Source organism: Elgaria multicarinata, chromosome 5, assembly GCF_023053635.1.
Source record: "Elgaria multicarinata webbii isolate HBS135686 ecotype San Diego chromosome 5, rElgMul1.1.pri, whole genome shotgun sequence".
NCBI lineage: Eukaryota > Metazoa > Chordata > Lepidosauria > Squamata > Anguidae > Elgaria > Elgaria multicarinata.
Window position 1 is genome coordinate 115,317,083 of NC_086175.1, and position 21,690 is coordinate 115,338,772.

Sequence of the window (21,690 nt, forward strand, 5' to 3'; positions counted from 1 at the left end):
CACCAAACTCCCTCAGTTTCCACAGAACTATGCAGTGCAATTCACCACAATAGCCTAGGTTCACTAATCAATTTATTGTTGCAAGTTACCATAAAGCTTCATTCCCTTTGAGAGGTGAAAGTTATACTTGTACAAGGTTTCGTATCATGCTATATTCAGCTTTGGACCAGTACCAAACTGCTGCTGTCAGGATAAGGAGCCAAACATAGTTTTAAGGTCAGATGCCTTCTGAATTGCTAGGCCTAACTACAGATGCTGATAGTCTGAAAGCTAGAAATCCATCCTAAACGAACAGCAAATTCTTCAAAACATAAAAGATCTCAATTTTCTCTGTTATATTCTATACATTATGTAACCTTATGTATTGAAAGATTTGGACAAAAAAAGTTGTGTTTGTCCTTTTCCCCCCTGAATTCCACACATGGAACATAATTTTTAAAAACTAAAATGTCATCAATATAAACCTTTACCAAAAAGATGCATAACTAAATAGAATTCCCAGGGCTTAAAAAAATACTCGTTTCTCTAAATGGCACAACAAAGATGATCAAGGGTGATTAAATACAAAGAAAAACATGCAGCAGTGTGTAATAGAGTATGGTGGTGAAGTGGGTTCACTTCCAGCTACATTTATTCACGAACATCAAAGCCAAGTACTCAAACAGCTTCAATGAGTGACTGTAACATAGTGTTGGGCTAGAAGCAGGGGAAATTGGGTTCAATATCCACTCAGCCATTAAGCTGACTTTGGGCCAATCACCTACCTCACAGTTATATTTTGAAGATCAGGGCAGGCGGAGTGAAAGAATAACTTTGATAAGGGCGGGGGAGGAATAACTCTGAACTCCTTGGAAGAAGAGCAGGAAAAAAGTAATAGCAAAAAAAATGTAATAAAATCTATAAGGAAGTGAGCAACTTTTAACTGGCTCTACATCAAATCGTATTTCTTGTGCGCCTTTCTTACAAAGCAAATATATATATCAAATGTATGTTTACTCTTTCCATACCAATCTAGTGGGGATTTTTTTAACCTTCACTTACTTTCTGTTTCGTTTCGTTTGATCATGCCTTGACATTCCGCTAAAATTGTCTCCTTAAAAGATGTCACCAGAGCATTCACACAGCATTCCATAAGCTGAAAGGTAGTAAAGTAACCATTAGGATAGTGCTGCTTTACCTATTAACTGAACTCAATGATCCTCTTGCCATGATTTGGAGGATCAGGGACAAGCCCTTCTCCCGCATCTTCCTTCGTTCCCTTGCGCACAACAGGATTTAATCAATTACTTTATCTTTTAATCAAGCCACAGTTTGCTCCTATACCTAAGCCACCAAACTTCAATTTGAATGGATCTACTAAACTAGGACTACAAACCATACAATGCTTTGCAATTCTGGTTTGGAGAGTTTGCTCAAACCATCATCTGAATTTGGCTATTACCTATGTAGTGGCAGCTTAGTTTTTGGACTACAACTCCCATAATCCATGACTACTGGCCATGCTGGCTGGGGGCTTATAGGAGTTGTAGTTCAAAACATCAGGAGAGCACCAGGTTGCCTAGCTCTGATCTATAGAGTTAGTTTCCCACATGAGAAACTAATCCATTTGCCCAATATGAGACAAATTTAGGATTTGTCTCTTATATTAGATGTAATTATGTCTACACATTTTGACTAGAGAGAGTTAAAACAATAGCCATACAGTTCATGGTTACTCAAACATAAGCTACAAGTATTTAAATTTTCAATTCCATTTATTTCTGAGCAAACGTGCTTAGAATTGTTGTGTTAACCTCTGCAATCCATAACAAATACAATTGTTTCCTAGATTTCCAAGTTTTGTATCAAGTATGTACTGCACAAAGTAGTTTGCACTGCATAAATAGTCCCACTTGTTCTACTCTCAAGTCTACAAAATCATATTACTTACTCTAATAAGCTCAAAATAATTATACACAATCCACAGTGAGGACTAGAACCTAGATCTCTAGAATGACAGACAAACCCTCTACAATAGCATTACCCTGTAGCTTTTAAATCTATAGATAGTATACTAGTCAACCGTGTGAGAACACTTAAAAAAAAGAGGCTTAAATAACAAGGTTCAAATACACGCTAATGTGATTATTTCTAGGGTTTCAGAGTAGAATTATCATTTTCCTCCTCAAACCAGCACAAACCAGGGCTTAAATGGGACAGAATCACAGGCTCATTTTACAATCCAATCCATGCCTATTCAGTTGTACATCCACTGAATTTATTGGTATCTATTTCCAGGTAAATGAGTTTAGGACTAAAAGCATTAGCATCGAAGAAGTTACTCCAGCAAATGTAAAGCTCTATTCAAGGGAGCAGAGCTCAATACTATACACCAAAATATCTTTTCATTCGATAGGATCGGAATTCTAGTTCTTATTATGGTGATTGTTCAACTTTTGGGGGGCAATATCAGGTGACAGCATCAGATTTTGTTCAGGCAACAAGGCCTTTATCTTTCAACGCAGACCACAAGCAAGAAACACCAAAACTCATGATTTATGGTCACAACAAGAAGGCAGTATGTAGATTTGTTATCTTTTACTTCGCGCAACAGATCTGTCTGCATGGAAATCGCAACCATTTTCCATGTCAAACATCTGGAATAGAACTATTTTTGACCTTATGGCAATTCTGCTTTTAATTGTTCAGACTTTAGATCTACTTTAAGTGCAATGAGACCAAATATAAGTAGATAAAAAAAGGTTACAGTGATACTGTCTTCAAAACTGTAGGACGAGTTCCTTGATTTGCTAAAACTTTTAAAATATGAATTCTTGCCACTATTAAGAAATGATTTTCTCTCTCTCTCTCTCCCCTAGAAAAAATGCCCGTCACACGACAGGTGTAGAGGAGCAGTCTGGTGAAGAGGTTAGTGGGTTTTGGCCCTTCTGCTAGGCCGGAAGCTCCTGGCAGTTTTCTTTCTCGGAACTTCCATAGAAGGCCGCAGTTCCGAGAGACGTCGCTAGATGGCACCAGAGGGCAAAAACTATTTCTCGGAACTTCCATAGAAGGCCACAGTTCCGAGGAACATCCCCAGATGGTGCCAGAGGGCAAAAACTATAACTGGCTTGGAGGAGCAGTCTGGGCTTTTATATAGAGAGATAAAACATATTCTTACCGCTTCCACAGAGTTACATTCACGCCTGGTTTCTAAATACCGTAGTGCTCTCTTTTCTTCTTCCTTTAGTTTAGCGTCTGCCTGCACAGAAACAAAACAACCATCACTTAAAATATTAACATTTACAGAACAAATATCTTCGTGTGAACACATTTTCACTTACATATTTCATATAATTCTGTACACCATTTTGCTGCAAATATGAAGGGGCTTGAGTTCTATAAAATCTCTCTGTTGAATCAAGGTACGCTTTTTCAAAATTATCCCGATAAATCTGGAGTTTATCGTCAGGATTGGAACACAGATTAACTGCAACGAGAAATATCACATTCAGAACTTTCTTTTTGGAATTCTAATATGAAGAAACACACTTAATCTTCTCATTTAAGATAATTAGAATATCCAAGGTACAACTATGAAAATATCTGAGTACAAAGGGCAGTATCCAACATGGCTCTACCACTAATGTAAATGATGCTGTTGCTGTGCTGGCGTAAACGATCTCTAGAGCAATTTCTTCACTGCAAGGCCATGGGCTATTGGGCTCCCCCCAATCACCTCTTGTGTGGCTCTCTGTCGGTCTCACTCACTCTCTTTTTGCAGTAGCTGTTTACTCTCAGGAGGGGCTCTCCAGTCTTGCCTTGTTTGCTTTAGCAGTGGGCCAGTTGCTATGATCTAGCCGAGGGAGGAAGCTTCAGGGGTGGGGAGTCAATTGAGTCCTTGGTGTAGTGTTTATTATTTTATTTATTTATTACATTTTTATACTACTCAATAGCCGAGGCTCCCTGGGAAGTGCACAATTAAAACCATTAAATACAAGTATTGTATGCTGCCTTGAGAGGTTCTACCTTAATGACAGCCTATAAATAATTTTAGATAGAGAGGGTTTGGGGAGGAGAGGCTCGAATAGGCCTCCAGCCAAGTCGTGCGCACAGTGTTGCCACCTGACTGTGGTGGGGAAGAGGAACCCACCCACCCCACAAGCCCAGGAATCACAGAATAGTAGAGTTGGAAGGGGCCTATAAGGCCATTGAGTCCAACCCTCTGCTCTATGCAGGAATCCACTCTAAAGTATACTTGACAGTTGTCCAGCTGCCTCTTGAATGCTTCTAGTGTGGGAGAGCCCACAACCTCCCTAGGTGACTGGTTCCATTGTCGTACTGCTCAAACAGTCAGGAAGTTTTTTCCTGATGTCCAGCTGGAATCTGGCTTCCTGTAACTTCAGCCCGTTATTCCATGTCCTGCACTCTGGGGTGATCGAGAAGAGATCCTGGTCCTCCTCTGTGTGACAACCTTTTAAGTATTTGAAGAGTGCTATCATGTCTCCCCTCAATTTTCTCTTCTCCAGGCTAAACATGCCCAGTTGTTTCAGTCTCTCTTTATAGGGCTTTGTTTCCAGACCCCTGATCATCCTGGTTGCCCTCCTCTAAACACGTTCCAGCTTGTCTGCGTCCTTCTTGAATTGTGGAGCCCAGAACTGGACGCAATGCTCTAGATGAGGCCTAACCAGGGCCGAATAGAGAGGAACCAGTACTTCACGTGATTTGGAAGCTATACTTCTATTAGTACAGCCCAAAATAGCATTTGCCTTTCTTGCAGCCATATCACACTTTTGGCTCATATTCAGCTTGTGATTTACAACAACTTCAAGATCCTTCTCGTTTGTAGTATTGCTGAGCCAAAGGCCTCCACAGGCTTCTGCTTGAAAAATAATGATGATCATTGCTTTAGTTGAAACACCAATAGCGCTGCTGGCACAATGAGTTTTCTGGGGAAATCTCTCACACAAGCAAGAGCTATTAACAATGAGCTAGAGATAGTTTACACTTCTTCAATTTCATTTAGCAGTACTACTGCACTGGATACTGCCCAATATTATTACTCCTTAAAACTCTGCCTAACAAGTAATTTATGAAAAAATAAAAATGTTTGGGAGGCCATACACCTTTTTTTAAGTCAGCAGGAAGGCTTAACCTTTTAAGGATTATTTTGCATGGTTATATGCATATCTATCAACTCGGTTTCACTCACATACTCATCCCATGGAATTCCAGTTTTCCAGATTCTCATGGCATTTGCCTGTGCAAAAGCAACAGTGATGTGAATCTTAAGATCACTGCTGATAGAAGTGTCTGAAGCAATCCTTTATTTACCAACTGAGATAAGGTGCAAGTTTTAAGCATGAAAAAAAGCTTGTAGTTTACAAAGAGTTTAAACCAGAGATGAAAATTTAAGTTTACAACTTTGCATGGCAGTGTAAGAAAAGCAGCTTACTCAATTCATCCCTGTAACTGCTAAAACCATGATTTCCTACGGAAATGTTCTACGGTCAAGGATGTTTAAAAACTGAGCCAGCTGCTATGATAAAAAGATTACTGGTCTTTCAATGTATTTGTCATCTATCCTTTGTCAATACAAATTCTAGTTAAAGGCAAGCTTGCCTTATGGTGGTTTGTATATTATAGGGGACTCTGCAGGTATGTCCCACATAACAAGACATACCGTAAGATTCTCTAACACCAATGACAAGTTGAGAGTCAAATGCTTCCCCTAGCCGTTCAGCATGGACCAGCTTCATTGCACTGTCCTGGAGACGAGTCTTTATATTTGAAAATATGGACTCATTCCAAGTATCTAACATGAGCTACAAATACAATAAAGAAAAAAATATTAGAAGAGCTATGCATAGGTTTTCAAATGGCAAACCATTAAAATATAGTTCTTAAATTTAAAGGCAATGCTAAATTACAGTTTTAGAATAAACCTTCACTTCCTTTCTGGCAGCAGAGAATAGCCACATGAGAACTATTCATGTAACAAATGCTTTGTTGCAATTGTCACTCTCTTTTCAAAGAACTGACTTTTTAAAAAAATAAAATAAACTACATTAATATTGGGAGATGATATCGAAAGCATATTTTAAGGAATTCAAGCTTATCATACATTCTCTTGTTTACTTTTAATTCGGGAATGCAAGAGAGCCAGTGTGGTGTAGTGGTTAAGGTGTTGGGCTGGGAATCGGGAGATCCGGGTTCTAGTCCCCACTTGGCCATGGAAACCCACTGGGTGACTTTGGGCCAGGCACAGAGACTCTCAGCTTAACCTACCTCACAGGGTTATCGTTGTGAGGATAACGTGGAGGGGGGGGGGGAGGATTATGTATGTCGCCTTAGGTTTCTTGGAGGAAAAAAGGCGGGATATAAATGTAATAAATAAATTAAATAAACCTATTGCCTATTCCACTGGAAGATATATACCTATTGCCCAGCAGTACTATGAGTGCAGTGCAATTTCATTCCCCTGCTGTGCTATGTTTTGGTGCTACAACAGACTCTTTATGAAGCACGGCACTTACCTTACGTACAATACTGTCTTCTACATTGGATTTCTTATTGCTGCCTTGTTTCCCCATGAGAGTAATCTCTAACTGACAAAATGGCTTGGGTAAGATATCACATTGCGTGAAGAATTTACGCCACTCTACAATATAGGCTTTCAGTAACGCAGTATCGTCTTGGTGGCTCAGCACTCTCTGAAAGAAGAGATGGGCCCAAATGTAAACACATTTATTAAGTATATCCACTTCATATGTAAGTAGGAAAGTTAATTCATTGCCTTTTAGCGATTTTGCTCTGGAAACGTATAATTTTGCAAGAAACATATAACTATGCCTTACATAATGAATATGCAGAGAACTCTGCTATTAGCAACAGAGTTTTGTAAGAGAGCTACAAAGATGGCAATTGCCCAGCATTTGCCATGGAAACATAATTAGGATTCTGATGCTCATTCTGTAAATCACACAGAAATTATGTCTAAGCCTCGGAAGTCAGCAAGCCATTGGAGCAAATGATTCAACACAGCCAGTTAGACACTTTGTGACACAATCTTATGTAGGCTTACTTAGAAGTATGTGCCAATGAATTCATGGTACTTATTTATTACTCCCAGGTAAGTTTGCACAGGATTGCAGCTGTAGCCTTTCACAAATAAAAGTATTTTTCAACATTATGCCTGGAGAGTTCTATTCTAAATAGGCAATTTATGATAGGCAAATAAACAGTCATGAGAGATCTCAGCATCAGAAATATATAGACATCAAAAAGTACAATGAGCTGCCAAGTATTCCAGTATTCTTAAAAGTTAAACATGAACATACAGATGAAGCGATCCATCACATTTGTTCCAGTTCTTAGTCCAAAGTTGCATGTTAGGCAATATAGTGCCATCTGAATTTTTGCAAATCAACAACAAAATAAATTATTTACACTTTAAGACAATCTTGGGGGGAAAGCATCTGCTTGCTGACAATGGAAAACTTACTGCTTGTGCTTGTTTAATAAAATCAAGGATGTCTTCTTTCAAAGCCTGGTGTATTTTTGCTGGGCCTTTGTCATCCCACAAACAAACTCCATGCACGTCCCTAGAAAATATTCAAGTCAGGTCAAAATAATTTCTCAACTTCTATCTATACAGTTTGGCAATAAATGGTCACTTAATAATGTGCCTAAGAAAACATATACGGTGCTCAAAGAAACTAAATGAAATGCCAATACAGAGTTTGTGAGTGACTGGGACAAACAAGGGCACACTTAACCTTATAGGTCTTTTCATACAGACGTATTACCGTAGACAAATCTGTAAGTGTGATATTCATGTTTGAAGTAAATCAATTTACAAAAGGTGAAGAAAAATGAATGCTACTTTGCATTTTTATCTTTGGGCCTTCCATGTGCATCCAGTCCCAGTCCACAAGTAGCCCCTAGCACTTTCACAATGCGATATAGCACTTCTGGAGACAAGCACCGAAATGAGGGGAAATGCTCATTCCTGGGATGGGCAGGGCTCTAGTGACCTCCCTGCTTCCAGAAACAAGCATTTCCCCTTGTTTCAGGGCTTGCCCCCAGAAACGCTGTATTGTCATGGAAGCAGTAGGGTCCACTGCCAGATCAGGGCCAGCACACAGCTCGAAACCAGCAGGGCTAGCTGCGTGCAGAAGGCCCCAATTGGATACTGACCCATTAATTTGCTGGAGTATTCCTAACAAGTGTGCAGAGAACAATGGATGATACCAGTCTAGGATACAGAACTACCTGGCACATAAGACCAACCCCCATATACATAAATGGGGAACTGTAGTTTAGTACTAGATCACATACTTTTGTTTATAATGTACCAGATTCAGCACCTGACATCTCCAGAAGAAGATGCATTGGTAGGAAGTATAAGACAGATCAGACCTTGAAGAGCCACCACCAGTCAGCATAGAAGAGGGGCCTGCAATTGGCAGTCCGTGAGCAAACTCCGCTCCCTCAAAACGGTGTGACAACCTCACTCCACCCTCAACTGCCAATCATCCTCCTTGTTCCTGATTTCTAACAACTTGCAGGGATGAATAGAAAGAATCCTCCCCTCATTAGTGAGGCCAGGCCTCAATCTGGATGTGTGTGTTCCACAAATACTTCCTGAAATCTGTTTTTTTTAAATGCTGTGTAAATGCAATGCTGTCAAAAGCTGGATCTTAGATGAGCAGACAAGACCATAGCTTTACCGTTTGTTCTTTTCAGCATATTTTCATCTTTGAGTTTACCACTGATTAGAATTTAGAATTCTATTGACAATAATAGCCTGGGCTATACAGTAATAGTTGCTATTCAAGCATTTTACTGGAGTAAAATTATCTGAATGAGGAAACTGGAAGAATCAAACATCAACGTATGGTAATTTATTTTAAGTATCCAGAAATTCCAAATAAATTACTGTAGCTTTATTACTATTCTTATTTTTAATCCCAATTATCAGCAGTTTGGAAAACAAATACTTGTCATGAGAAATCTATTGTAGGGTCTTTCTTTGAACAATTGTTCCAACAAGATATTGCAGAACAATACCATAGCTATTTTCCATTCCATTGCTCAAGAACTTCAAGTTATAGAAGTTACTTACGAAAATAGATCAAACCACTGTTGTTTTGTGACAGATTCCTGACGTAAAAGTTTCAGAACAATGGGGCGCATGAAATCCCATTTGTCTTCAAACTGAAGTGTACCTTTATTCTTTCAAAAAAGCAAGAAAGAAAGCATAAATTTAAATATAGGTCAAATAAATATGCATTGTACAGCTCATTCGTATTTATCATTACCTAGAAGTCAGTCTCACTTTGTCCAATGGGACTTACTTCTAAGTGTGCAAAAGATTGCAGCCTTAGTCAAATAAACCAGCTTGGTCAGCTACTGTCTTTAAATAACTTATTGCAGGTTATCCTGTGAAGTCTCATGATCACACAGTGCTATTTGCAATCCTTAGTGGAATATACATAGTAGGAATCACAGCAGACATCTAGTTCTTACTGAGATACCCAGCTTCAAACTTCAAATGAACCAGCCATCCTTTAAAGCTGTCTGCATAAGAGAATTAGTTCCTATTTCCCAACGGTGTTGCCCATGATATACCAGCAGGCGGAAATCAGTATACTGAAATAATGATCCAGAACTAGATTAAACAAGGAATAAACTATTAAGTCATCAAGTCACAAAAAGGGTGGACAATAAAAGACCAATAAACATGATTTCATTACTTTCTCCATTAGTATTATAGATTTTTTAAAAAAATACCATGATAACCTTCATGACCAGACACTACAATCTAGAGCACTGGAAATCTGGGCCACTTCACATCGCACATTTCTTCTTTCTCAAGCACTCCTCATAAGCAGCCCCCCACAAGCACTTCTCTGCTGCCCACACAAAACCTACTCGTTTCAAATCATCCAGGCGCTTCCTCAGTTCAGCAGCATCCATCTTTGCTTTGAGACGAGGGTCCAAGGTATTGCACGGCTTAAACATAAGAACATAAGAAGAGTCATGCTGGATCAGACGAAGGGTGCATCTAGTCCAGCATTCTGTTCACACAGTGACCAGCCAGCTGTGAACTGGGAACCCACAAGCAGGAGACAACTGCAATAGCACCCTCCTGCCCATGTTCCCCAGCAACTGGTGTACGTAGGCATATTGCCTTTGATACTGGAGGTAGCACTTAGCTATCAGAACTAGTAGCCACTGATAGCCTTCTCCAGGAATTTATTCAGCCCCCCCCCTTTTAAAGCTATCCAGATTTTGTGGTTATTAGTATTTATTGTTGTAGCGAATTCCATAGTTTCACTATGCTCTGTGTGAAAAAATATTTCCTTTTCTCTGTTCTGAATCTCCCACCAATCAGCTTCATGGGATGACCCTGGGATCAAGTATTAAGAGAGATGGAGAAAAATGTCTCCCAATCCACATTTTCCACACTATGCATCATTTCTATCATGTCTCCCGTTAGCCTCCTTTTTTCCAAGCTAAACAATCCCAGCTGTTGTAACCTTCCCTCATAGGGGAGATGCTCCGGCCCCTTAATCATTTTAGTTGTCCTTTTCTGCACTTTTTCAAGCTCTATAATATCCTTTTTTAGGTGCGGTGACCAGAATTGTACACAATATTCTAAGTGTGGTCGCACTACAGATTTGTATAAGGGCAGTATGATATTGGCAGCATTATTCTCAATTTCTTTTCTAATACTACCTAACATAGAGTTTTCCTTTTTTACACCAGCTGCACACTGGGTTGACATTTTCATCTCCACCACAACCCTAAGATCTGTCGCCACTAGCTCAGATCCCATTAGGTTATACTTGAAGTTGGGATGTTTTGCCCCAACATGAATCAGTTGCTTACACTGAAACACATTTGCCATTTGGATGCCCAGTTTGTAGAGATCCTTTTGGAGCTCCTCGCAAACCTTTTTTGTTTTAATCATCCTGGAAAACCATCTGTCAGGTATGCTTTAAGGTGGACTCCTGCATTGAACAGGGGGTTGGACTCGATGGCCTTATAGGCCCCTTCCAACACTACTATTCTATGATTCTAAATAAACTCTGGCACGTCATTGCTCACTCCTAATTCCAGATCATTTATGAACAAGTTGAAAAGCATTGGTCCCAATACCGACCTCCATGGGACCCCACTATTTACTTCCCTCCATTGGAAGAATTTACCTTTATTCCTACTCTGTTCCTTAACCAGTTAGTGATACATAAGATGGCCTCTCCTCTTATTTCATGACTGCTAAGTTTGCTCACGTTTCTTTAGTGAAGAACTTTGCCAAAGCCCTTTTGGAAGGCTAAGTAAGCAATGTCGACTGGATCAACTCAGTCTACATGTTTATTGACACCCTCAAAGTACTCTAAAAGGTTTGTGAGACAGGACTTACCTTTGCAAAAGCCAAGTTGAACCTTTTTGAGAGGGCTTGTCCTTCTATATGCTTACTAATTTCATCTTTAATAAAGCTTTCAACCAATTTACCTGGAACAGACATTAAGCTAACCAACTGTAACTTCCTGGATCCCCCCTGGATCGCATTTTAAAAATTGGTGTTACATTGGCCATCTTCCAGTCCTCTGGTACAGAGGCTGAGCTAAGGGACATGTTGCTTGCCCTTAACTGATTGACTTACTTGGGGCCTTTAAAAACTGGGGCCTTTAAAAATAAATATCTTCACAAACAATATTTTTATAACATTGGAAAAGTAAGACACTTGCAGTTTCCTGAACTTATGGAATAACATTTAAATGGGTCAGGAAAGATATGTTATGGAGAAGCAAAAAAATAATAATGGTCACAAACAGGGGAAGTTATTTAAACTAATGTATCTTGTCCATTTCCCAATGGATTTCTCTGAAATTTAGCTAGTTTATAGCGCTCATTACATAGATACTCTTATCTGTTCATACATTTTGAACAAATTGTCTGGATACTAGAATTTTCAGGGCTTATAATGGTAGAATGTTTTCTTATCCAACTGCCTTAACTATACAGGCACTACTGTGCTTATATAAGAAACTGCCATTGCCTCCTTTTATACAATAGTAATACAAAAATACAACAGGAAGAAATCTAGTCAGTTTTCTAGCACACTAGGCCAAATTTTAGCTATTTACCTGTTGTAGCTACAGAGAGCCCACTGTGACGTATTTCAGAATTTCAGATATTAATACTTTTTACATGTGTCCTTCTCATCCTCCCCACTAATCTCTATGGTCTTTCGCATAGCTGGTTGGGAATACAAGCCACCAGGTGAATTCACAGCCTTTTCCAGAAAAAGGTACACTAACAAGTACGGCAAACAGTTGATTACTTTATATACATATCAACTGCTGGAATGAACATAAACTGAAAGAGAAGTTAAGAGGAAATACTGCTCAGTTGTTGAGCATCAGCTAGGAACTACTCCAGTAATGAGAGCACCATTTATCTAAAATAATGGCATAGAGGGTTTTAGAAATGGTATGCTGCTTTCCTCATATACCCGTGATAACATAATATGCTGCAAGTTATCCTTGAAAGCCCTGTATACTAAATACTAAGAATTTACTGATGTTCTTAAGAGTTACATCTCCCTGGTGCATTGGTTTTTAAGCTTCATCTATTTTGTGACACTCCAGGAACCTACATCATGAATTTCAAACATGAGAGACAAATGCAAAGTTTGCTTGAATACAACTATAATGCACATTGCAAGCCTGGTCCCACTTAGGGATGGGGTGAAAATATGCCCAGGCCCTGGCGAATGCGCCCAGTGGATTTTTTCCCTATGACCTCTACACTGACAAAAGGGGCGCAGGTCAGTGTGGACCTGAGTGCACCCTTTGTCCTTTTCCCCCCACTGCGGAAATGGCAGCTGCCATTACTACAGTAGGGGGAAATATCCTACCCCCGCCGATGGGGTCTTAAAGGCCCTATTAACAGCCTTTAACCAACCCCCCCATTGGCAGTGGGGGGGGGGAGACACAGGTTTTTCCCTTCTCCTCCTCCCTCCACCTTCCGCATCTATAAGGGCCTAAAAGGGCCTCTTAATATTTGAATTAAGGGTGTGTGTATGTGTGAGAGAGAGACAGGAAAGCGCACCTTCTGTGCCTCCAGAAAGTGCAGATTCCCCTGGTCACACCATTAGCGTGGCTGGGGGAATTTGCACACGTCTTGGAGGCCCAGAAAGTGTGCTTTCCCGCACCTCCCCACTCCCTCATCCACTGGGGATGGAGGGAGGGAAAGCAGACATCCAGGGCCTCCGGAAAGTGTGCAATTCCCCCTGGCACACTAATGGCATGCTGTGGGAATTGCGCACTTTCTGGTGGCCCTGGACACGCACAATGTCGAGTGCTCGGATGGGCCGGCTCAGCCAAAAGAGGGCCAGCCAGGCAGTGCTCGGCAAGCTCACCTTTCAATAGTCCCACTACCATGGGGGACCAGAAGCTTTAGCCTAAAATCCCCATCATCCCTCACCAATTGTTATATTGGCTAGGGCTAATATGAACCACTGGCCAAAACATCTGGCAGGCTGCAAGTTGCTCACCCCTGCATTAGTATAACACATTTGCAGCTGTTCTATGATTGGAATTTTAACACAGTTGCCAGATAGATAGGAGATAAGCAGAGTGATGCAATTATCAAGCCACTTTTATGTTTCTGATGGTTTTTAAATTTTGTATACTTTTTAATGTTGACTGTTTTAACTTTTGTGAACCGCCCAGAGAGCTTTGGTTGTAGGGCGGTATATAAATGTAATAAATAAATAAAATAAATAAAATAAAATTCATATCTGCTTAAGATAGAAATCTGCTCTTGCTCACTTACTTCTCCTAATCAAACACTGGAGTTTGGCGGTTGGTGGTGATAGGTAGGAGAGTGAGAACTTTCTAATCTGGAGACCAACTATGGCTCGGAGATGGAGCAAATAAATAATGAGTTGGGGATATGACAAAGCAAGAGTTAATATAGAGATCGGGACATGCAATAAAAGCTGTTGCAGCAGCAGCAGCGTGAGATGCCCTAGCAATAAAAGGGAAGCTGAAACATGTTCATATCTTTGTCTCAGAGACATGTTCCACTAATGTCAATGGGCTTACTCACACATAAGAAACAATTTCCAGAGTGTAGCCATGTTAGTCTTTTTCAGAAAAAAACAAACACCAACAACCAATGAATTTATGCTGGCATAAACATCTATGGATGTGGGCTATAGTCCTCCAAAGCTTATGTCAGAATTTTATTTTATTTTAGTATTTAAGGTGCCAGAACAGTTTTTGTTATTTTTCCCATATAAGCATAAATGAAAACGCAGGCTACAGATGTTAGACATATAAAGCACATCATGCATCAGTTTAGGCTTGGGAAACTTAGCAAACCCCATAGACCTACCACTTGGTGGCTGATTCTCTGAAGAAGGAAAAGAGATGGATTCCTCCCACCCTCCAAAAATGGAAGACCACTGATAGGGCAAGGAGCAAGGCAGGAAAGATGGAGTGAGGGAGAGAAAGTATCAGAGAACAAGGCCAGGCTCATGCCTTGGCAGGGGCTGTGATCATGCCTGAGGCACCATTCTCCCTCCCACACCCTCAAGGCATCTGTGCAGATTGGGGCGGTGCTAATTTGTAGCTGTGAGGTTGGCTTACAGTCTCCTGCAAATAGACTGCAAGAAAGGGAACTCAATGAGTTCCAGCAGTCAGCAAGTATGTTCTTCAGCTCTTTCTTCTGTTCTTGTCAGAGCAGAAGAACTGACTATTTTTACCCAGCAACTCAGACCAAGCTGTGTCAGTTCATTACAGAGACGGGAGGAAAAATGACTTTAGGGAGAGAAGTGCCTTTTAATCCAGTTCTTTGTTGAAAGAACCTGGCTCCTAGTGCACAGAGTGGAAGAGCACCCCAGTGTTTCGAACACGGGATGGTAACAAATGTTTATGTAATTTTGTAGCTCAACTGATTTCTTCTCCCAGGCATTTAACAGCATTTAACAATGCTAAGTTTGTATGTTTTTTAACGGACCCCAGAACTGTTGTTTTTAACTGGATACTGTTGTTTTTATACTGTTTACGTTTTTGATGGTTTTAAATTTTGTACACTTTTTAATGTTCACTGTGGCCATAGCTAGACCTAAGGTTTATCCCTGGATCGTCCAGGGGTCAAACCTGTTCATCTAGGTGACACACAGTGCTCAGGCAGGGGCGAACCCTGGATGATCCCAGGATGAACCTTAGGTCTAGCTGTGGTCCATTTTTAACTTTTGTAAACCGCCCAGAGAGCTTCGGCTCTGGAGCGGTATATAAATGTAATAAATAAATAGTCACATATTATTTACGGATAACAAGATACACCTTATAGAATACTTCAACACATTTCTCTTTTAAAACCATGCTAAATAGTAAGTTTATAAACCACCTTGAAAGACAGAGTATCAAGCCTATGATATAGAATAAATGTGTTAGGGAGCTGCTCAATCCCAAGTGCTGGTGAGCACCTACCCTGTTGCTCAACAAGAAGTTTGGAAGTCACATTGACTACGGACATGCAAAGCTTCTACCTCTTCCATTCCTCTGCTCTTGCTTCTGTCCTCACATGCAGCTCTCATTGCTGGATGCGCTCATTTGGGGTTTACCTGCAGTGTAATTTTATTAAAATGACCAATACAGGGGTACTAACAAACTCTGGAAGCAGCAGCAGCTATGGATGGCAATTCAGAAGCCTTTTTTTTTTTGCCAGATTATCTGTTCAGTTAATCAGGAATATGAGCAGGAAGGTGCCATTGCACTTATGTTCTACCTGTGGGTTTCCCAAAGGCAGCTGTTGGCCACTGTGTGAAAAGAATACTGGACTAGATGGACTCCTGGTCTGAACCAGCATGGCTCTTATGTGCTTAACAGGAGTGCTGTTCAGGAGGGATGGCCAACTCCTGTATTCTCAAGGGCCACTCTGTTCTGCAAACATTGCATCCAACCCTCCTACACACGGTCAGGCTCTGTTTTAATAAAGTTGGCATCACCTAGCACAAGCACTTAGATGGCATGTCTTCATCATCACTGGAAGTACTGAGAAACAAATGTGTTTCCTGAAAGAGCTCCTCACAGACCATATAAGCAGCAACCCTTGCCTTACCAGAAGACGAACAAGACAGCAATACAGTGAGATCTATATAAAATATACACAGAATCCTATTGCTTTTCTTTACAAGTGAAACCAATAGCAAAAATTCAGCATATCTTGATTAAAAATTGTGGTAGACAGGATACTTCAGCTGACGGATCACCCCCACAGGCCACCTGCTCTAGAAAAAGGACTTTATTCCCTTTGAGATTTTATTTTTCTCAACCTGTCTGATCATCTCACATTGCCACAAAACCTCCTCGCATGCTTCCAAACGTACATCCCCACACTGCTGATCCTTCTGAACAATCATTCACAAGCTCCACCTCTGCTATTCTTACCCTGTATGATGTCTACCTACTACAGCTACCCCATTCCATGCTTCTGGTGAATCAGTGTAGGATTTGAAAATATGAAGTATATGAGAAGTAAAAGTACATTGAAGAATGTATGATTTCACCAATATTTTCAATGTAACCTTTCTGGTGAAACAGGGATTAATCTCCATTAATACTAACTAGTGTACATAAGCAAAATACTGGCAGTTCTTGCAAAATAACTGCCATGTTGTAAAGAAGGGAGAGGATGATTGCATAAAGACATCTGGAAAGCAGATATGGCACTAACCAGGCATATCTCACTTTCATATCATTTCCCCTTCTTTCTTCTAGTCAGAGCACAGGAACTACTGACTAGTCTAACCCCCTCCTTAGTCCAAGCCAAGACCCTGGCTAGATCTACACTACTGCTTTATAGTGGTATTGAAGTCCACTGTTAACTGCTGGGGCACATTCCACATACTGCTTTCATAGTGTTATCTCCTGCTTTTTATTCCACATTATTCAAAATAATGCAACAAATGTCACTGTGTATACCATGATGGGATCACAATGTTTTGACACAAGGTGTAAATCTGGCCCGGGGTCAAAGAAAAGGAGGGGACACAATGATTCCCATGCCAGGTAAGATGTATCTGCAGATATGGGATGTTGTTGTTTTACAAACTGTAGCTTGAGACAGCCCTGAGCCTGTTACATTTTTAGTCACTTACGTTTTCTGGGGCCCCATTACAATATTACCTATTTTCTTTTATGTCATTTTTTTTTTTAGATTGTAAGCTTGTGGGCAGGGACTGTCTTAAGAATTACTTTTATAAGCCGCCTTGAGAGCCTTTTTTGTTGTTGTTGCTTAAGGGCGAGATAAAAGTACTACAATAAATAAATAAATTTACGGCTGTACCTCTCTGTATCCAACTCATTTTATCATTTAAACTCTACCCCAGCAAGCAAGCAGTCCCTGCCTGTCTGTATCTTTCTCTCTCACACTCACATACAGCACATATATGTATACAAACACACACCATTTATATGTATATAAACACACACACCGGCCCTTCTATTCCCACCTATTGCAGTAACTCCGCTTCTCTTCCTCCCCTCCCCGTCTTATCAACCAGGCAGCTCCTCCTCACGTAGAACCCAACTCTCAAGGCCAGAGGTTTCCTCAGCCAGCCAGGCAGGCCCGGCCGGGGGCTGCCTCTCTCACCTTTAACAGATTAGACGTCGCCATGTTCCCCCCCACCAAAACACGCGCTCGCTCGCGCGCGCGCACGGCGGGGCCTTCCCAGGCCGGCTACGGCGCTTCCCCCTTCTCCGGGGGCTGCTCTTCGGGCTCAAGCCGCTCTCGATTTACATGGTCTCGGCCGCTCCGAACGGGACGGAAGCGTGAGGCGAGGCGCGATCGTCTCCGGCTCTTCCGCCGGTAGCTATCTGGCTTCTTCTTCCCTTCCTACCGCCGCTCTCAGCGCCTCATGGCAGCACCAACCCAACGGGAGGAGACTCCAGGCACTGGCGGTGGCGGCGGCCCGGCTCAGCGCGAGGGGCTGGGCGAGCCCACATGATGCGGCGCCGAGGAGCCGGATGCCCGCAGCCGAAGGGAGACCCCGGCGCCAGTCCACAGCGGCCTCTACCGTCCGGAGGGCGCCTTCCTCCTCTTTCCCTGCTGAGGGAACCTTCCCTAGACGACCCCCGCGATGTTCCTCATAACCGAGGCTCGGCCCCTTAGTCTGCTCTCTGCCCCACCGATTTGGGCAGCTGAAAGCTACCAATCCTGTGTGTGTTTAGATGGGGGGAAAGTTCTACGCTATCCAGCATTGGATGGCACCCAGTCTTTTTTCTCCAGGAACCCTGGGAGTTGTGGTGCTGTGAATCTCTAAGGATCTCTAACAGAGAAGTCTCAGCTCTTTCATGACTACATTTCCCAGGGTTCCTTGTGGGGAGCCGTAAGAGTAAAACTGGTAAAACAAACAAACACAATTCAAGTTTGTAGTGTACTGATGTATGGGGGTAGGTTTGCGAGATCTTTGTTGTTGTTTTCCTGGACGGTGTAAAAGCCGGAACTTGTTGGTTCCTGATGGACAGCTGTTTGGCCACCGTGTGAACAGGGTACTGGACTAGATAGACCCTTGGTCCGAACCAGCGTGGCTCTTCTTATGTTCATGCCGTACAACTCCTTCTACATTCCTGATATGTTAGGACAACAACAAAACTGTTTGCCGACCCGGATTTAAAAAACCCAAATCTGACGCTTGTACAATTTTGTACATTAAACTCACTTAAACCATAGCACTATCATGAATAGAGGTATAAAATACAACTTTCTTCTGCTTCCCTGATTCCCTCATCACCTGCCATTCTCTGGGTAGTCATTTGTGGGGCGGGAGTGGGGTGGGGGACAGGACTGCACCACTGCTGATATTTTCCTTCTGCTTGTCTTAACCATAATAGAACACACTTTACGGATATGGAAAGAGGATACAGGTTGAAAGGAAATATTGGTCAAGGCAGAAGGACCTGAAGTCAGTCCATAGGATAACTCTGACCGTCCACATACAGGCAGAGAGTTTGTTCATAACTCATAGTTCCCTGGTACACACATTAGGATAGCCATGTGTCCTATTTTAGCGAGGGCAGTCCTCTATTTGAAGGCCTGTCCAATCCAAGTCTGGTTTAATGATAAAGAACAATAAGGAGGAAGAGCAGAGACCTTGAAGTTGCCCTACAGACTGAGCAAGGCATACAGGTCTCCTGAGTCACACGGTTTGACTTCTCCACTACGGTGAGATGTATTGTATTTCTATTGAAATTATAGTATTGATTTCTAAATTTGCATCTATACATATGAATTAGCATAGGCAGATTTTATGCAAACTGGTGCTCTCTTTTGTCCTAATTTTTGTGTCAAATTTTCTCTTTTTGGGTGATTTGTAAGTGTCTACCCTACCCCTAAGGGCAGGCTTCCCCAACCTGATACTCTTCACATGTGTTGGACTGCAACTCCCATCATTTTCCAACCAACTCTGTTGAAGGCCATATGGTTAGGGAAGGCTGACTTAGGGACTCTGCAGCAATGGCCACATGGTTTGGATCAGATAAATTAGAGCCACAGTACAGGCTTTGAACGTAAGAAGAGCCATGCTGGATCAGACCAAAATCAATCTAATCCATCATTCTGTTCACATAGTGGCAAATAGGACACATAGCTATCCTAATGTGTGTTCCAGAGAACTATGAGTTATGAACAAACTCTCTGCCTGTATGTGGATGGTCAGAGTTATCCTATGGACTGACTTCATGTCCTGCTGGCTTGACCAGTATTTCCTTTCAACCTGTATCCTCTTTCCATATCCATAAAGTGTGTTCTATTATGGTTAAGACAACAGTGGTGCAGTCCTGTCCCCCACCCCACCCTTGCCCCACAAATGACTACCCAGAGAATGGGAGGTGATGAGGGAATCAGGGAAGCAGAAGAAATTTGTATTTTATACCTCTATTCATGATAGTGCTATGGTTTAAGTGAGTTTAATATACAAAATTGTACAAGCATCAGATTTGGGCTTTTTAAATCCGGGTTGGCAAACAGTTTTGTTGTTGTCGTGACATATCAGGAATGTAGAAGGAGTTGTACAGCATGAACATAAGAAGAACCATGCTGGATCGGACCAAGGGTCTATCTAATCTAGTACTCTGTTCACACAGTGGCCAAACAGCTGTCCATCAGGAACCAACAAGTAGGACACAGGTGCAACAGCACCCTGCCAACCATGTTCTCCAACAACTGGTGTAAATAGGCTTACTGCTTCTGATACATAGCCATCAGGATTAGTAGCCATTGATATAGCCTTTTCTTCCAGGAATTTATCCACCCCCCTTTTAAAGCCATCCAAATTGATGGCCATCACTTCATCTCTTGGTAGTGAAGGCCATAGTTTAACTATGTGCTGTGTGAAGAAGTACTTCCTTTTATCTGTCCTGAATCTCCCTCTAAGTAGCTTCATGAGATGACTCAGGGTTCTAGTATTACGACAATGGCGGTGGTGGAAGAAACATTAGTTGTGTGCTTCAGAACTGAAGTCATATAGATGGCCATCTAAAGTCCCCCTTCTGATCCTTATGTCCAGAGTCTAAAATTACCTAACTAAAATTCCAGGGGCAGGTTTTAAATATTATTTATTTATTAAAACATTTATATCCCACCCTATATCACAAGGATCTCCTCTCACTTCCTACAGCAACCCCCTGCTGGCACTATGGACAGTGATTAGTTTGTTCCTTGTAATGACCCTGCTTTCTTGTTCATACATCTGCAGACTATTTCATAATACAGACACCCATGTATATTGCTTTTGCCTTGCACTAGAAATCAAATCTCCTTGGAAATGTTTGCACACCAAGCTAATGAGCTGGCCAGATATGGTTGATCAAAGGACAAATTATATCATTTCACTAGAGGAATTTTAATATACGTGTAGATTAAATGTCCCCAGTTTTGTTTCATCCTTTTTATTTGATTAGTAATAAGATTGAATATGATTTTCATTGTGCTTGGCAGACTTTCTCCTATTCAGCATACTGTTGGTTCATGCAAGAGGAGTGTATTTTCTTTCTGATCAGTTTGTTGGCCTTCCGCCTTTTATAGGTTCATTTTCAAAGCTGGCTTAAAGCAACATTTGCAATTACATTTTTTTTAACCACTATGCAAATTAAGCACTTTATTTACACCATTGGCAACAGAGAACTCTCTTTTGTATTGAAGCCATCTGTTTTAAGCTTTTTAGTTATACAGGTAATTGAGGAAAAAAAGTTTCTCCTAAACTGGTTATTCCATGCAGATTCAGAAATATATTAAGTTTATTACCTTTTTTCATCTTTAATAAGGCTTTTTGTTACAGAATATCAAAAATATTTACTGATAGAGCAACGGCTTTCTGCTTGCTTGCTATACGTTTATTTCAACATGAGCAAAGAATTGCAATAGGGAAGTACATGGCACTGATGCAGACACCCCACATGTGCTATGATGTACACAGGGCTGACCTGTGGCTGTATAAGCTTCTTTCACCATGCCTGTCTGGAGCGACCTTGCCACCGAAGTGCATGGAGAGGCCCTTGTGGGCAGGAGAACTCGGTGCATGCGATGGAATCCACAAAAGATGAAAGAGAAGAGAAACACTTTTCAACAGCTTCTTGATTCTCAAAATAAGGCCAAGAGTATCAAAGAAGGAATTCTTCAGTATACAGT

The 21,690-nt window shown here is 41.3% G+C and overlaps 1 protein-coding gene across 2 annotated transcripts in view; it reads right to left on the reverse strand.

Moving 5' to 3' along the window:
- CUL5 (cullin 5) overlaps positions 1 to 17,964 on the reverse strand; it is a 37,014-nt gene extending 19,050 nt beyond the window's left edge. The window contains exons 1-9 of one of the 2 annotated variants that reach the window (XM_063127085.1): positions 17,656 to 17,964; positions 9,913 to 9,993; positions 9,104 to 9,213; positions 7,481 to 7,580; positions 6,513 to 6,689; positions 5,660 to 5,801; positions 3,321 to 3,466; positions 3,158 to 3,238; positions 1,042 to 1,135 (exon numbers count right to left, since the gene is read on the reverse strand). In XM_063127085.1, the coding sequence (XP_062983155.1) occupies positions 1,042 to 1,135; positions 3,158 to 3,238; positions 3,321 to 3,466; positions 5,660 to 5,801; positions 6,513 to 6,689; positions 7,481 to 7,580; positions 9,104 to 9,213; positions 9,913 to 9,993; positions 17,656 to 17,679 (955 nt within the window). In that variant the 5' untranslated portion in view covers positions 17,680 to 17,964. The remainder of the gene's footprint in view (positions 1 to 1,041; positions 1,136 to 3,157; positions 3,239 to 3,320; positions 3,467 to 5,659; positions 5,802 to 6,512; positions 6,690 to 7,480; positions 7,581 to 9,103; positions 9,214 to 9,912; positions 9,994 to 17,655) is intronic. The other variant, XM_063127087.1, reaches the window with a different exon arrangement.
- Between the last annotated feature and the right edge of the window lie 3,726 nt (positions 17,965 to 21,690).